The sequence below is a fragment of the Lithobates pipiens genome, unplaced genomic scaffold, assembly GCF_037356315.1.
Source record: "Lithobates pipiens isolate NorthernLeopardFrog02 unplaced genomic scaffold, aLitPip1_a1.2 Scaffold_13, whole genome shotgun sequence".
NCBI lineage: Eukaryota > Metazoa > Chordata > Amphibia > Anura > Ranidae > Lithobates > Lithobates pipiens.
This window is the reverse complement of record NW_027507718.1, coordinates 547736589-547754729: the sequence shown is the minus strand read 5'-3', so window position 1 is coordinate 547754729 and position 18141 is coordinate 547736589. Positions and strand designations below refer to the sequence as shown.

At 48.8% G+C, this 18141-nt stretch overlaps 1 protein-coding gene across 3 annotated transcripts in view; it reads left to right on the top strand.

Annotated features, from left to right (window-relative positions):
* The first annotated feature begins 8874 nt into the window (after positions 1–8874).
* Positions 8875–18141, top strand: part of LOC143975821 (uncharacterized) — a 57697-nt gene continuing 48430 nt past the window's right edge. Inside the window, exons 1-4 of one of the 3 annotated variants that reach the window (XM_077478379.1) lie at positions 9898–10054; positions 14526–14603; positions 15096–15386; positions 17846–18115. In XM_077478379.1, coding sequence (XP_077334505.1) covers positions 14558–14603; positions 15096–15386; positions 17846–18115 — 607 coding nt within the window. In that variant the 5' untranslated portion in view covers positions 9898–10054; positions 14526–14557. Of the gene's footprint in view, positions 9049–9897; positions 10055–14525; positions 14604–15095; positions 15387–17845; positions 18116–18141 lie in introns of those variants that run through there. The other 2 variants (XM_077478378.1, XM_077478377.1) reach the window with 2 other exon arrangements.

The following is an 18141-nucleotide window of genomic DNA, read 5'->3' as shown; positions in this document are numbered from 1 at the left end:
CCCCCTCCACCACTCACCAGAAGCCCTCCCTTCATCCACCCCCAATCCTCCCCACTCCCTCACACCATAATCCCTCCCTCAACCATATTTCCCCTCATCCCACCCACCACCATCCCAACCATCCTCCCCTCCCCTCACACCATAATCCCTCTCTCCTCACACCATAATCCCCCTCCCCCCACACCATAATCCCTCTCTCCGCACACCATAATCCCTCTCTCCTCACACCATAATCCCCCTCCCTCACACCATAAATCCCTCTCTCCTCACACCATAATCCCCCTCCCCCCACACCATAATCCCTCTCTCCTCACACCATAATTCCCCCTCCACAAACACACTCACACCATAATCCCCCCCTCCCCCACACCATAATCCCCTCCCCCTCACACCATAATCCCTCTCTCCTCACACCAAAATCCCCCTCCCCCCACACCCATAATCCCCTCTCCCTCACACCATAATCCCTCTCCTCACACCCTAATCCCCCTCCACAAACCACTCACCATAATCCCCCCTCCTCCCACACCATAATCCCCCTCCCCTCACACCATAATCCCCCTCCCCTCACACCATATCCCCCTCCCCTCACACATAATCCCCTCCCCTCACACCATAATCCCCCTCCCTCACACCATAATCCCCCTCCCCTCACACCATAATCCCCCTCCCCTCACACCATAATCCCTCTCTCCTCACACCATAATCCCCTCTCTCCTCACACCATAATCCCCTCTCTCCTCACACCATAATCCCCCTCCCCTCACACCATAATCCTCTCTCCTCACACCATAATCCCTCTCTCCTCACACCATAATCCCTCTCTCCTCACACCATAATCCTCTCTCCTCACACCATAATCCCTCTCTCCTCACACCATAATCCCCCTCCCCTCACACCATAATTCCCCTCCACAAACCACTCACACCATAATCCCCCTCCCCCCACCACCATAATCCCTCTCCCCTCACACCATAATCCCCCTCTCCTCACACCATAATCCCCTCCCCCCACACCATAATCCCCCTCCCCCACAACCATAATCCCTCCTCCCTCACACCATAATCCCCCTCTCCTCACACCATAATCCCCCCTCCCCCCCACACCATAATCCCCCTCCCCTCACACCATAATCCCCCTCTCCCTCACACCATAATCCCCCCTCCCCTCACACCATAATCCCCCTCCCCTCACACCATAATCCATAGTGCCCCATTGTTGGTGTCAATGGGAGGAATAGTGCCCCATTGTTGGTGTCAATGGGAGGAATAGTGCCCAATTGTTGATGTCAGTGATAGGAATAGTGCCCCATTGTTGATGTCGGTGGGAGAATAGTGCCCCATTGTTGGTGTCAGTTGGAGGAATTATGCCCCATTGTTGGTGTCAGTGAAAGGAATAGTGCCCCATTGTTGATGTCAGTGGGAGGAATAGTGCCCCATTGTTGATGTCAGTGGGAGGAATAGTGCACCATTGTTGGTGTCAGTGAGGGAATTATGCACCACTGTTGATGTCAGTGGAAGGAATAGTGCCCCATTGTTGGTGTCAGTGGGAGGAATAGTGCCCCATTGTTGGTGTCAGTTGGAGGAATAGTGCACCATTGTTGGTGTCAGTGGAGGAATTATGCACCACTGTTGATGTCAGCGGGAGGAATAGTGCCCCATTGTTGGTGTCAGTGATAGGAATAGTGCCCCATTATTGGTGTCAGTTGGAGGAATTATACCCCATTGTTGGTGTCGGTGGCAGGATTAATGCCCCATTGTTGGTGTCAGTGGGAGGAATAGTGCCCCATTGTTGATGTCAGTGGGAGAATAGTGCCCCATTGTTGGTGTCAGTGATAGGAATAGTGCTACATTATTGGTGTCAGTTGGAGGAATAGTACCCCATTGTTGGTGTCAGTGGAGGGAATTTATGCCCCACTGTTGGTGTCAGTTGGAGGAATAGTGCCCCATTGTTGGTGTCAGTGGGAGGGATAGTGCCCCATTGTTGGTGTCAGTGATAGGAATAGTGCCCCATTGTTGGTGTCAGTTGGAGGAATAGTGCCCCATTGTTGGTGTCAGTGGAGGGAATTATGCCCCACTGTTGGTGTCAGTTGGAGGAATAGTGCCCCATTGTTGATGTCAGTGGGAGGGATGGTGCCACATTGTTGGTGTCAGTGATAGGAATAGTGCCCCATTGTTGGTGTCAGTTGGAGGAATAGTGCCCCATTGTTGGTGTCAGTGGGAGGAATAGTGGCCCCATTGTTGATGTCAGTGGGAGGGATAGTGCCCCATTGTTGGTGTCAGTGAGAGGAATAGTGCCCCATTGTTGGTGTCAGTTGGAGGAATAGTGCCCCATTGTTAGTGTCAGTGGAGGGAATTATGCCCCACTGTTGGTGTCAGTTGGAGGAATAGTGCCCCATTGTTGGTGTCAGTGGGAGGAATAGTGCCCCATTGTTGATGTCAGTGGGAGGGATAGTGCCCCATTGTTGGTGTCAGTGAGAGGAATAGTGCCCCATTGTTGGTGTCAGTTGGAGGAATAGTGCCCCATTGTTAGTGTCAGTGGAGGGAATTATGCCCCATTGTTGGTGTCAGTGGCAGGAATTATATCCATTGCATAGTAGCCCATTATGTGTCACTTACCTGACACAGGAGACGTTGCTGTCAGTGAAAGGAATAGTCCCCCATTGTTGGTGTCAGTGGGAGGAATAGTGCCCCATTGTTGATGTCAGTGGGAGGATAGTGCCCAATTGTTGGTGTCAGTGATAGGAATAGTGCCCCATTGTTGGTGTCAGTTGGAGGAATAGTGCCCCATTGTTGGTGTCAGTGATAGGAATAGTGCCCCATTGTTGGTGTCAGTTGGAGGGAATAGTGCCCCATTGTTGGTGTCAGTTGGAGGAATAGTGCCCCATTGTTGGTGTCAGTGGCAGGAATTATACCCATCGCATAGTAGCCCATTATGTGTCACTTACTTGACACAGGAGCCGTTGGTGTCAGTGAAAGGAATAGTCCCCCATTGTTGGTGTCAGTGGGAGGAATAGTGCCCCATTGTTGGTGTCAGTGGGAGGAATAGTGCCCCATTGTTGGTGTCAGTGGGAGGAATAGTGCCCCATTGTTGGTGTCAGTTGGAGGAATAGTGCCCCATTGTTAGTGTCAGTGGAGGGAATTATGCCCCCACTGTTGGTGTCAGTTGGAGGAATAGTGCCCCATTGTTTGTGTCAGTGGCAGGAATTATATCCATTGCATAGTAGCCCATTATGTGTCACTTACCTGACACAGGAGCTGTTGGTGTCAGTGAAAGGAATAGTCCCCTATTGTTGGTGTCAGTGGGAGGAATAGTGCCCTATTGTTGGTGTCAGTTGGAGGAATAGTGCCCCAAAGTTGGTGTCAGTGGGAGAAATTATGCTCCATTGTTGGTGTCAGTGGGAGGAATTACACCCATCACATAGTAACCCATTATGTGTCAATTACCTGACACAGGAGCCAGTGATGTCACCGCTGTCCCCTTGTGTACGGAGCCTCCATCTTCTTCCTGGTATCGCTGCTCCGGCCACTCACAGCGCCGGAGCAGCGATGACGTCACTCCCGCGCATGTGAACAGGAGCCGCCACTAACGACATATCGCTGTTAGCAGCGGCATGCCCAGTGCGCCTGCGCGCCTGCCTTTTAGTAAATATCTCCTAAGCCGTGTAGGTTTAGGAGACATTTCTCGCACCTGCAGGTAAGTCTGAATCTCGGCTCTACCTGAAGGGGTTTACACCCACTTTGAGGAATGTGGCGATGATGTCATACTGACAATTACCAGTCAAACCAGTATATGAGGTCAGCCGTGTCTTCTGCTCTATAATGGAATTTCCTTTGCTCTGGGACTTTCCATCTTCATGGTCACGTGAGGCCCCATCCCCTATATATACTATATTCTTACATCATAGCGGTATACCAGCTGCTGGTGCTGAGCGGAGACACCTCTCCTCCTCCTACACCCCAATAATGACTGGTTCCCGGGTGACCCCCCTATTCCTCTCCATGGTGGTGCTGGGAGTCAGCGGGTCCACAGGTGAGAATTACAATGCAAAATCCCATCAACTGCAATATATATATATAGTGTGTATGGGCTGCCATAGAGGAACTACAAGTCCCAGCATTACATTTATATATATATATCTTTACATGCATTATTGTATTGTATTTTAGAATAATATTGGGGTGCAGGTTAGAAAGTTCACCAATCCCCCCCCCCCAGATCTGTAATGGTGTGGAATGGGGGGGTTGGTATGGGTACGGGGGGGGCAGACCTCAGTCATCGGGACACTCAGCTTCTCTCTATGGAGTCACTGAGGAGGGTGGGAAGTCCTCCCAGTCTGTAAATAGTGCGCTGGAGTCATAGCAGGTCAGGGACAGTCTATGCTGAGTCAGGACCTTGTATATGGAATGGGGGGTCCCCACTGTACATATGGAGGATGCAGCAAAATGAGATTCCTGGTAAAGAGAGATGAGAGAGACCACTGCTTCCACAGAGAGACCACTGCTTCCACAGAGAGACCACTGCTTCCACAGAGAGACCACTACTTCCATAGAGAGACCACTACTTCCATAGAGAGACCACTGCTTCCATAGAGAGACCACTGCTTCCATAGAGAGACCACTACTTCCATAGAGAGACCACTGCTTCCACAGAGAGACCACTGCTTCCACAGAGAGACCACTGCTTCCATAGAGAGACCACTACTTCCACAGAGAGACCACTGCTTCCATAGAGAGACCACTGCTTCCATAGAGAGACCACTACTTCCATAGAGAGACCACTACTTCCATAGAGAGACCACTACTTCCATAGAGAGACCACTGCTTCCATAGAGAGACCACTGCTTCCATAGAGAGACCACTACTTCCATAGAGAGACCACTGCTTCCATAGAGAGACCACTGCTTCCATAGAGAGAGAGAGAGACCACTGTTTCCACAGAGAGACCACTGCTTCCAGAGAGAGAGAGAGACCACTGTTTCCACAGAGAGAGAGACTACTGCTTCCATAGAGAGAGAAACCACTGCTTCCATAGAGAGAGAGACCATTGCTTCCACAGAGGGACCACTGCTTCCATAGAGAGAGAGAGACCACTGCTTCCACAGAGAGAGAGACCACTACTTCCACAGAGAGAGAGACCACTGCTTCCATAGAGAGACCACTGCTTCCACAGACAGAGAGGCCACTGCTTCCACAGAGAGACCACTGCTTCCATAGAGAGAGAGGCCACTGCTTCCACAGTGTCCACTGCTTCCATAGAGAGAGAGGCCACTGCTTCCACAGAGAGAGAGGCCACTGCTTCCACAGAGAGAGAGAGACCACTGCTTCCACAGAGAGAGAGAGAGACCACTGCTTCCACAGAGAGACCACTGCTTCCACAGAGAGACCACTGCTTCCATAGAGAGACCACTGCTTCCACAGAGAGAGAGACCACTGCTTCCACAGAGAGAGAGACCACTGCTTCCACAGAGAGACCACTGCTCCCATAGAGAGAGGGACCAGTGCTTCCATACAGAGACCACTGCTTCCATAGAGAGAGAGACCACTGCTTCCATAGAGAGACCACTGCTTCCATAGAGAGAGAGACCACTGCTTCCATAGAGAGACCACTGCTTCCATAGAGAGAGAGACCACTGCTTCCATAGAGAGAGAGACCACTGCTTCCATAGAGAGACCACTGCTTCCATAGAGAGAGAGACCACTACTTCCATAGAGAGACCACTGCTTCCATAGAGAGACCACTACTTCCATAGAGAGACCACTGCTTCCATAGAGAGACCACTGCTTCCATAGAGAGACCACTACTTCCATAGAGAGACCACTGCTTCCATAGAGAGACCACTGCTTCCATAGAGAGAGAGAGAGACCACTGTTTCCACAGAGAGACCACTGCTTCCACAGAGAGAGAGAGACCACTGTTTCCACAGAGAGAGAGACCACTACTTCCATAGAGAGACCACTGCTTCCATAGAGAGACCACTGCTTCCATAGAGAGACCACTGCTTCCATAGAGAGACCACTACTTCCATAGAGAGACCACTGTTTCCATAGAGAGACCACTGCTTCCATAGAGAGACCACTACTTCCATAGAGAGACCACTGCTTCCATAGAGAGACCACTGCTTTCATAGAGAGAGAGAGAGACCACTGTTTCCACAGAGAGACCACTGCTTCCACAGAGAGAGAGAGAGACCACTGTTTCCACAGAGAGAGAGACTACTGCTTCCATAGAGAGAGAAACCACTGCTTCCATAGAGAGAGAGACCATTGCTTCCACAGAGGGACCACTGCTTCCATAGAGAGATAGAGAGACCACTGCTTCCACAGAGAGAGAGACCACTACTTCCACAGGGAGAGAGACCACTGCTTCCATAGAGAGACCACTGCTTCCACAGACAGAGAGGCCACTGCTTCCACAGAGAGACCACTGCTTCCATAGAGAGAGAGGCCACTGCTTCCACAGAGTCCACTGCTTCCATAGAGAGAGAGGCCACTGCTTCCACAGAGTCCACTGCTTCCATAGAGAGAGAGGCCACTGCTTCCACAGAGAGAGAGGCCACTGCTTCCACAGAGAGAGAGACCACTGCTTCCACAGAGAGAGAGAGAGAGACCACTGCTTCCACAGAGAGACCACTGCTTCCATAGAGAGACCACTGCTTCCACAGAGAGAGAGACCACTGCTTCCACAGAGAGACCACTGCTCCCATAGAGAGAGGGACCACTGCTTCCATACAGAGACCACTGCTTCCATAGGGAGAGAGACCACTGCTTCCATAGAGAGACCACTGCTTCCATAGAGAGAGAGAGACCACTGCTTCCATAGAGAGACCACTGCTTCCACAGAGAGTCTCCTGGGCGGGTAATGCTAGTTTGTGCCGCACCCCCCCCAAATTTCCAGCCATCACTGGAGGAGGGAGAACCCTGAACAGCCGAGTCTCTCGTGCAACATCATTGGATAGAGATGGGGCTCAGGTAAGTATTAGGGGGGCTCAGATGAGTATTGGGGGGGCTCCGATAAGTATTGGGGCTCCGATAAGTATTGGGGGCTCAGGTAAGTATTAGGGGGGCTCAGGTATGTATTAGGGGGCTCAGATGAGTATTGGGGGGCTCAGATAAGTATTGGGGGGCTTGGGTAAGTATTAGGGGGGCTCAGGTAAGTATTAGGGGGGCTCAGTTGAGTATTAGGGGCACAGTTGAGTATTGGGGGGCTCAGATAAGTAGTGGGGGCTCAGATAAGTATTGGGGGGGCTCAGATAAGTATTAGGGGGGCTCAGGTAAGTATTAGGGAGGGCTCAGATAAGTATTAGGGGGGCTCAGGTAAGTATTAGGGGGGCTCAGGTAAGGGGGCTCAGGTAAGTATTAGGGGGGCTCAGATAAGTTTTGGGGGCTCAGATAAGTATTAGGGAGGGCTCAGATAAGTATTAGGGAGGGCTCAGATAAGTATTGGGGGCTCAGGTAAGTATTTGGGGGCTCAGTTGAGTATTGGGGGCTCAGGTAAGTATTGGGGGGGCTCAGTTGAGTATTGGGGGCTCAGGTAAGTATTGGGGGGCTCAGTTGAGTATTGGGGCTCAGGTAAGTATTAGGGGGGCTCAGGTAAGTATTAGGGGGGCTCAGTTGAGTATTGGGGGCTCAGGTAAGTATTAGGGGGGCTCAGTTGAGTATTGGGGGCTCAGGTAAGTATTAGGGGGCTCAGGTAAGTATTGGGGGGCTCAGGTAAGTATTGGGGGCTCAGGTAAGTATTGCGGGGGCTCAGGTAAGTATTGGGGGGGCTCAGGTAAGTATTAGGGGGGGCTGCTACATACGGAAGGTTTCTTAACCTAATGCATAGATCGCACTTTCCGCCTTTACAATCACAATAATAATACAATTGTTTTTATTGTGATGATTGTGTTACAATGTATATAAATAGTATAGTGAGGACACACATGTGATGATATAATGGGGAATGTGGGGTGTGAGGATCTCATCATCTACAGAGGAGAAGAAGAATTTGTAGTGTTCAGCTGGCCATACACTGGCAGATTTGTGAACAGATGTGTATCTGTGTGTGTGTGTCTGTGTGTGTTTTATGTCTGTGTGTTTCCTGCGGCTCTGCAATGTTTGTCTTCTCTAAGAACACAAGTCATTAAACGTTAACTTATTGTTCTCTGAACACGTGACTCGTGCACCTTTACTGTATAATTGGCGAGCAACACCAGATGTTCCTCCACCAATCAGCGATCATAACAAATATCCCAGCAGGGGCGTAACTATAGGGGGTGCAGCAGTCGCAACCGCAACTGGGCCCTGTGCTGCAGGGGGCCCATGCAGCCCCCTCTACATATGGCCGGCAGCAGCATAGGCAGCTAGGGGTACCAGTGCACCATGCACACGGGTGGCTGGAGGTGGAGGGTGACTAGCAGAGCTCCATGCTCGACTATCGCACTGGCTGCTCTTTAGTTGTGCATTCCCCGCATGACCTGTGTCCTCGGCCGGCTCCTCAGAGTACCCCTCTCCTGCTCCATGCATTGCCGCTCAGTCCGATGTCTGTTCTCCCCAGCCAGATGGGGCACCTAAAAATAAAAAAAAATAAAAATAATAAAAAAAAACTACTGATACCAGTGGTGGAACTACAGGGCTCACAAAGGTCATACTTGTGACCACGCCCTAAAGTTCCACCGCCGGACTCGGAGGGAAGGGCCCTGGCTGGGGTTCAGGGGGGCCCTTCATGGTTTCTTGCATCGGGGCCCTGAAGGGTCCAGTTACGCCACTGTATCCCAGCATTCCTTTCTTCCCACCCACATTACCAGTCCCATTCATAAGATTTCATCACAGCCCGTGCATCATTGTGGAATGTGGTGAGAGCTTCCATTCCTCCGGACCCCTCCTCCATTCCTCCGGACCCCTCCTCCATTCCTCCGGACCCCTCCTCCATTCCTCCAGACGGTGCGATCCCTGAGGTTGCATCAGCAGCATTAGTGGACGTCTCTGCAGAGTCCCCCCAATCCCTACACCATGGAGACCCCCCTGATCCTCCTGATATCCCTGACCACCCTCTACACAGCTACAGGTGAGATGTGCCAGTGTGGAGGGGGCACTGCCCGCTGTGCTGGGGGCACTGATCTCTGTGTGTTAGGAACAAAGATCTTCATTTTAAGAAGCATCATCTTTATTTTATTTCTTTATCTTGGGGGGTCTATATTGTGGGACAATGATGTGTATATTGGGGGGCTCTGTTGAGGGATAATGATGTCTATACTGGGGTGGGGGGGCTCTCTTGAGGGACAATGCCAGCCTTGTGGGAAGTTATTGGCTGAAGAAAGAGCCAGAAATAAAAATATTTCTCTTTGAAGTTCTCCGCTGGGTGAGGATGGAGATATTGGCTGCGGGCTGTGTTTAGTAAATACGGGGAATGTAACGTGCGGTGATACAATGTATCAGGTTGTCGGAGAATGAGTGTAGATGTGGATGAGCTGTGCTGCTGTAGAAATGAGAATCCCTCCGTGCTCAGACTGGTCATGCTGGACCTTGTGGTTCAATAGAAGCGGAGTCAGCATATTGCGTAGTATATTAAACATTGCAGCGTCACACCTCCCTGTGTCTTGTGATGGTTGTAGAAGGGTGTGTGTGTGTGTGTGTGTGGTTACGTCATTGGAATTCCCCTGTCTTCCTTGACTCCACCCCATTCCCAGCATGATTTCTTCTTTATATTTATATTTTATAGAATAAAATACAAATATTTGATACAATGTAATCAGACGATCATGATGCGGGTGGGTGTGAAGTGGTACACTTTGTATAGAAAGTATCATAGATCTCCCCGTGTCCAATGGTGTCTATTGTCCTATACAATGTGAATTGCACAACACGGGGAGTTCCCCCTTATGGTCACATGAGGTCCCCCCCCCCCATCCTATATTTTCTAACCTATCATTGCATCAGCTGCTGCAGCCGAGTGAAGTCAGGTCTCTCCTCCTCCTCCTCCTGCACCCCGGTAACCCCAATACTGACCAGTCCCAGGATGACCCCCCTCATATTCCTGCTCACATTGGTGCCTACAGCTAGCTGGACCCTAGGTAAGAGTTTCAACGTAAAATCCCATTCACTGCCATCTATATTCTGTGTGAGTGTCACAGAGGAACTACAAGTCCCAGTATTATATTTATCTCTTTCTGTTATTGTTTACTTTTTTTTTTGTATCATTTTTGGGTGGAGGTTCCCCAGTATTTATCTCTTTTTGTTATTGTTTACTTTTTTTGTATCATTTTTGGGTGGAGGTTCCCCAGTATTATATTTATCTCTTTCTGTTATTGTTTGTTTTTTTTGTATCATTTTTGGGTGGAGGTTCCCCAGTATTATATTTATCTCTTTCCGTTATTGTTTACTTTTTTTTGTATCATTTTTGGGTGGAGGTTCCCCAGTATTATATTTATCTCTTTCTGTTATTGTTTGTTTTTTTTGTATCATTTTTGGGTGGAGGTTCCCCGGTATTATATTTATCTCTTTCCGTTATTGTTTACTTTTTTTTGTATCATTTTTGGGTGGAGGTTCCCCAGTATTTATCTCTTTCTGTTATTGTTTCCTTTTTGTTTTTGTATCATTTTTGGGTGGAGGTTCCCCAGTATTATATTTATCTCTTTCTGTTATTGTTTACTTTTTTTTTGTATCATTTTTGGGTGGAGGTTCCCCAATCGTCCTCCGGATCTCAAAGGGTGGGGGTCGGGGGCGGTGTTGTTTTTGTTTTTAGGAAAGGACTCGGTCATGCGTTCGCTTTCTGTTTTACTATTGAGTCATTGAGGTTGGTGCTCCCAGCTGTAGTCCTTTCACTGTGTAATTAGTCAGTCAGCGGGTGGCGTCATTGAAGGTCACGGACGGGGTACGCTGAGCCTGGGGCCCTATACGTAGAGAAGTGGGGGGGGGGACACAGGGGAAATGGGCTTTCAGGAGAGACTTCAGAAACTTTATATACGGAGGAAAGAAGGGAAAGGGGGGGGAGACCTGATTTGAAATGTTTAAATATATTAAGGGGGCTCTGAATAGGGTTCAGGAGGGGCCGTGTTTTCAATGTCGAGGTATCAAGACCGAGGTCAAGAACACGGGGATAGGACCTCAAACTAGCGGGAGGAAAGTTCAAAACTAAGCTTGGAAAGTATTGTTTTACAGAAAGAGTAGTTGATGCTTGGAATAGACTTCCAGCAGAGGTGGGGAGTCAGGTTGTGGTTGTGGATGGTGAGGGGGGCTCTATGGAGTCTGGGGGGGGAGGGGGGGGGGTCTGTAACATGTAGAAGTCCCACTTAATACAGAATGGTATTCACAGCACAAAGGGGTTGTAAATAGTATAGAGTGGGGGATCTCCAAACTTAAAGGAAGGGCACGTTTACTGTCCTTCAGATTTAAAAAGGGGGGGGAGGGGCAGACAGTGCCGGGTGGGAGTAAACAATGCCAGATCTTATCTATTGGGGAGAGAAATATTTGGTGTCAGTGGAAGGAATAGTGCCCCATTGCTGGAGTCAGTGGGAGGAAATGGTGCCCCATTGTTAGTGTCAGTGGAAGGAATAGTGCCCCATTGTTGGTGTCAGTGGAATAGTGCCCCATTGTTGGTGTCAGTGGGAGGAATAGTGCCTCATTGTGTCAGTGGGAGAAATAGTGCCCCATTGCTGGAGTCAGTGGGAGGAAATGGTGCCCCATTGTTAGTGTCAGTGGAAGGAATAGTGCCCCATCGTTGGTGTCAGTGGGAGAAATAGTGCCTCATCGTTGGTATCAGTGGGAGAAATAGTGCCCCATCGTTGGTGTCAGTGGGAGGAATAGTGCCCCATCGTTGGTGTCAGTGGGAGGAATAGTGCCCCATCGTTGGTGTCAGTGGGAGGAATAGTGCCCCATTGTTGGTGTCAGTGGAATAGTGCCCCATTGTTGGTGTCAGTGGAATAGTGCCCCATTGTTGGTGTCAGTGGAATAGTGCCCCATTGTTGGTGTCAGTGGGAGGAATAGTGCCCCATCGTTGGTGTCAGTGGGAGGAATAGTGCCCCATCGTTGGTGTCAGTGGGAGGAATGGTGCCCCATCGTTGGTGTCAGTGGGAGGAATGGTGCCCCATCGTTGGTGTCAGTGGGAGGAATAGTGCCCCATCGTTGGTGTCAGCGGGAGGAATGGTGCCCCATCGTTGGTGTCAGTGGGAGGAATGGTGCCCCATCGTTGGTGTCAGTGGAAGGAATAGTGCCCCATTGTTGGTGTCAGTGGAATAGTGCCCCATCGTTGGTGCCAGTGGGAGGAATAGTGCCCCATTGTTGGTGTCATTGGGAGGAATAGTGCCCCATTGTTGGTGTCAGTGGGAGGAATAGTGGGCTAGAGGCCACCTGAATGCGGCCTGACTAAAATCTGCCCTATCACTGGGGAACCACTGTGGGCTAGAGGCCAGCTGGAATGGCTCTGACTCAAATCCACCCAACCATTAGGGTAGTGCTTTGGGATACAGGTCACTTTGAAGTTGGCCTTACTAAAATTCATGCCGTCACTGGGGCACCACTGTAGGCAAGAGGTCACCTGGAATGTGACCTTGTAAAATTCTTGTGACTAAGTAGATGGAAGAATAGGATTTTGGATGGGGGGGGGGGATTGTAGTTATCCAGATATGCTGTCTCTATATGTGATGGGTATAAGGCTGAGTTATTCTTGAGGGCCATAAAGGACAGTTTTTCAAAAAGATCCAGAAGCCGGAGATTTTATAGAACCCCAAGGAGGAACTGTTGTAGAGTCCGGGCCCCCACATCCCAACCATCTCTCCTCCAGCCCCCAGCAGTTAAAACAACGTTCAGTTGATCACAAGATCAAATGCAACAAATGTTGATTGGTAGACAGTGAAAGCGCCCCCCCCCCCCCCCCCCCCACCCACTCTTGGCTAGATTTGTGGTGGAAAATATGGACAAATAAAATAGACACAGATTTTGGACTCGTCTTGGCTCTAGCAATAAAAGTCCTGGATTGTTTGCGTCCAGCTATTCCTTTTTGTGTGAGGCCTTTGTGGGTGCCATTTTGTCTCCTTGACCATAACTTTGCCACTTACCTTCATAGCTCCGCCAATGACACCCAGTTGACCCCCAATAAAGAATTAATAATCCAGAGTACAAGCAAAATATTTTTCGAGGTAGCAGTTGGAGCTGGGGTGGTTGTAGGTTGTGTCATGGATAAAATTCTGGTCGGTTCTTGAGGGCTACAAAGGAGGCAGATGACGAAAAAACCCCCATAAATGTGTGGGGCCTTTTTTGGGTGCCATTTTGTCTCCTTGACCATAACTTTGCCACTTTCTTCATAGCTCCGCCAATGACACCCAGTTGACCCCCAATAAAGAATTTAATAATCCAGAGTACAAGAAAAACCTTTTTGGAGGTAGCAGTTGGAGCTGGGGTGGTTGTAGTCATCCAGATGTTCCATTATGGTGTGTTATGGGCAAAATTCTGGTCGGTTCTTCAGGGCTACAAAGGATGCAGATGCCGAACCCCCCCCATAAATGTGTGAGACCTTTTGGGGTGCCATTTTGTCTCCTTGACCACAACTTTGCCACTTACCTTTCATAGCTCCGCCAATGACACCAAGTTAACCCCCAATAAAGAATTAATAATCCAGAGTACAAGCCAAACATTTTTTCGAGGTAGTAGTTGGAGCTGGGCTGGTTGTAGTCATCCAGATGTTCCATTATGGTGTGTTATGGGCAAAATTCTGGTCGGTTCTTGAGGGCTACAAAGGATGCAGATGCTGAAAACCTCCCATAAATGTGTGAGGCTTTTTTGGGCACCATTTTGTCTCCTTGACCATAACTTTGCCACTTATCTTCATAGCTCCGCCAATGACACCCAGTTGACCCCCAATAAAGAATTAATAATCCAGAGTACAAGAAAAATATTTTTTCGAGGTAGCAGTTGGAGCTGGGGTGGTTGTAGTCATCCAGATGTTCCATTATGGTGTGTTATGGGCAAAATTCTGGTCGGTTTTGAGGGCTACAAAAGATGCAGATGCCGAAAACCCCCCCATAAATGCATGAGACCTTTTTGGGTGCCATTTTGTCTCCTTGACCATAACTTTGCCACTTATCTTCATAGCTCCGCCAATGACACCCAGTTAACCCCCAATAAAGAATTAATAATCCAGAGTACAAGCAAACAATTTTTCGAGGTAGTAGTTGGAGCTGAGGTGGTTGTAGTCGTCCAGATGTTCCATTATGGTGTGTTATGGGCAAAATTCTGGTCGGTTCTTGAGGGCTACAAAGGATGTAGATGCAAAATCCCCCCCCCCCCACCACCCCCATAAATCCATTAGAACAAATTTTCAATAAGATTCAGAGGCTGAGAATTGTATGGTTGGCCCCTTGGAGGACATGTTGTAGAACCCCGGTAGGTGATGCTGCTGGTAACCCATGGGGTAGGTTTGGTGCCCCGTTGTGAAGAAGAATTTCAGATTATCTGTAGTTGGGTCTCTTGGTTGCTCAGAATGTTCAGGGACTTTCCAGCCTCGTTGTACTTCACCCTTTAGGAGTAGCACGTCCTTTGTTTGTTCAGGAAGCCGCCAACACCCAGTGTGACCTCATCACATGACTGAGCCGTGTAACATGATCTTCATTTCAAGAAACCTTTTCTGTAAGGGATAAAGATTCTCAGCAAAATATGTGAAAAAAATAGGAGCCTGTATGTAGTCATGCTTCCTCCGCAAAACACTTTGTAATTGTGACAGCTTCCCAAGGGTTCAGGCTGGACTGGGTTTGGCCCAAACCTTAGCTCATTCTCTATGCATTGACAGGTATATGTTACCTGCAGGAGACTTCCTTCTGACCTGCTTATCACCTCCTTTATAGACTTGTTTTTTTTATTTTTTTATTTTATTTTATTTTTAATTTTTTTTTTATTTTATGTTTTTTTTAAAAAGCCTATGGCGTGCAAAACACACCCAAAAACGTCCACCCGGTGCCAAAAAAAAGTGCACACACATCAAGAGTGAACACAAAAACATGCAACGGGTGTCTACTGTCCTCCACTAGGAAGGACCTTACCCTGACTTGTATTTGAATGCACAACCCTATGACGCGAACAAAAAAAAACGCAGGTCTTATTCTATGTTTTTATTTTTTGCAGGGGTTGAAGTTATGGAGACCCACCATCTATACGGCGCGATTGGCTCATCTGTGCGCTTTCCCGCGGTGAACGTTGGTGATTCCACAGTCTACGACCTGATTCGAGTCAATGGAAGCCACGTGGTCGCATGTCACGGGGTCTGCAACGTACGATCTCCGTACACCGAACGTGGCCACTTCTACCAAAATAATGGAACTTTTGTTTTGAACGAGTTAAGAGCGGAGGACAGCGGAGAATTTAACTACAACATCAATTTAAAACTGAAGGGACGGATCCACCTTCGGGTGATGGGTGAGTGTGGTGTAGAGGCGGCAGCCATGAAACATGGGGGGAGGTTGGAAAGGGACACAAATATAGGCCAAAGCACTCCAAACCGGGGCCAGTAACGTAGAATGCGTTCTGTTTTGGATGACTTGGTTTTTTTAACGAAGGACGACTGAAAATCTTTTTGGTTACCTCCAGGCTTTAGCCCATCCCTCCTCTGTAGGTCCCCCAATGTGTTTATATATTTTTAAATACTTACCTTTTCTAAAGCTTTCAGGCCAGTCATGGGTCTTCTTCTCCTCCACTTACCCTCTTGCCCCAGGGTAGGTGGTAATGATGGATGCAGGGGTGTAGTTAGCACCATTTTCTGCACCGGTACATTGTAAAGGACGGGCGCGTTGATGACATCCCTTCTGCAAGTGTGCTCACTACTCCCTGAATTCATACCCCCCCAACCAACCATACCCCCCAAGTTTTTTAGATGGGAATGGGGGACATCCGTTGGCAAACGTGTGCGTGTGTGTGTTTATCATGTACTCTACCATTCCTGAGACTTTCCTGCAGTCGATCCCTTTATGCATTGTTAACCACTTGGCGCCCAAGCTACGTCATATGACGTCGTGGGCTTTGTGGTGGTTATATGTGAATGATGCCTGAGGCTGCAGACATCATTCAGATATCTGCGTTTTCAGCCGGCGATTCCCTGCACCATAGGAATGATCATAGTGGCTGTTTCCTGGCTTTATCGTTCTTGCGGGAGGGGACCACCCCCTCTCACCGCCCTCCGGTGCTTCTACCAACTCACCTCTTCCATCGGTGTGCCGGTCACAGGGTCCGCCGGCCCACGGATGATATCATAGAGAAAAAAAACGATCCTGGCTTCCCAGCCAAAGCGGCACCGTTAATTTGAATGCAGAGACCGGGCGTGACGTCATAACATCGCGCCCGGGCCTCCGAACGATCATAGAGACTCCGGCGACCATCTGGTCCGTCAGAGTCTCTATGATCGTTCGGAGGCCGGGCGCGATCTTAAGAGGTCACGCCCGGCCTCTGCATTCAAATTAACGGCGTCGCTTTGGCTGGGAAGCCAAGATCGTTTTTTTTTTTTTTTTTTTTTTTTTTTTAGATTTTAGATTTTAGGCTTCCCAGCCTAGAGGTGAGATGTGGGGTCTTATTGACCCCCCCCCCCCCCCCATATCTCACTGTAAATAGGTCCAATCGTGCCATATTCCTATTACAAGGGATGTTTACATTCCTTGTAATAGGAATAAAAGTAATCAAATTTTTTTTTCTTTTTTTTTTAAAGTGTCAAACTGAAAAATAAAAAATAAAATTAACAATAAAAAAGAAATAATTTAAAGCGCCCCTGTCCCCGTGAGCTCGTACGCAGAAGCGAACGCATACGTAAGTCCCGCCCACATATGAAAACGGTGTGCAAACCACACACGTGAGGTGTCGCCGCGAACGTTGGCGCAAGCGCAATAATTCTAGCCCTAGACCTCCTCTGTAACCCAAAACATGTAACCAGTAAAAAAATTATCCCTATGGGGATTTTTAAATACCAAGGTTTGGCGCCATTCCACGAGCGTGTGCAATTTTGAAGCGTGACATGTTGGGTATCTATTTACTCTGCATATCTTCCTCTTCCTTACATTCAACCTTGCCCATACATGGTTCGAATGGTATGGTTCAGCAGGAACCAGCCGACATTCGAACCGCCTATGGCCAGCTTAAGAGTCAATAGAGTCCCAACCCCTCAGGGTACATTCAGCCTGCCCATACATGGTTTGAATTGTATGGTTCAGCAGGAACCAGCCAACATTCGAACTGTCTATGGCCAGCTTAAGAGTCAATAGAGACCCAACCCCTCAGGGTACATTCAACCTTGCCCATAGATGGTTTGAATGGTATTGTTCAGCAAGGACATTCAAACCATCTATGGCCAGCCCCTCAGGGAATCCAGACTGGTCCCCCACAGATGGGGGCACAGGCCAACAGAGCAACAGCCTACATCTTGCCAGTGTTACCCAGCAGCTCCCCCAGGCCATGGCAGCGAGCCCCTTTTTTTATGTAGATCCCTGGAAAATTGGTGGGGAAAATGTAGCAAATGGATTCCTCAGAACCATCACACATCTACATTGTAACAATGTGCACCTGGCTGACTCCTACAAGAATGCTGCAGGTATGTAGGTTAGTTGAGGAGTATCCAGCAGGTATGTAGTTTGGAGAATGCTGCAAGTAGGTAGGTAGATAGGGAGTATCCTGCAGGTATGTAGGTGGACTGCTGCGGATATGTAGGTAGGAGGGAGAAAGTCACAGGTATGCAGCCACAACATCTAAGAACTGGTAAGCTCTCTGATACATCACACGTTCGTTATTGGGCTTTCATAGATATTCAGATATAACTATTGATAACTAATGTTCCAGGCGGAGAATGTTTCTAGAACTTGCTGTTAATATGATTCGTGTTTCCTTTTTCTCTGTAGCTCCGGTGACGGAACCGGTCTTGCTGAAACAGGAGGCGATGGTAAACGGTAGCCAATGTCTGGTCACCTTCGAATGCCGAGCCGAGGGCGATGGTCCATTCATCTTCACACTTCTCAGGAATGATAATGAGATAATGCAAAATGTCACCAGCCCGGACAACTCCAGCTCTTTGGATGACTGGCATCCAAAAACGTCCGGTATATTCTCCTGTAAGGTGGCAAATGCGATTGGCTTCCAGACATCCCCCGGTATTCAACTTCTACCTCCAGGTACATTATTCCTATGCTGTAAGACT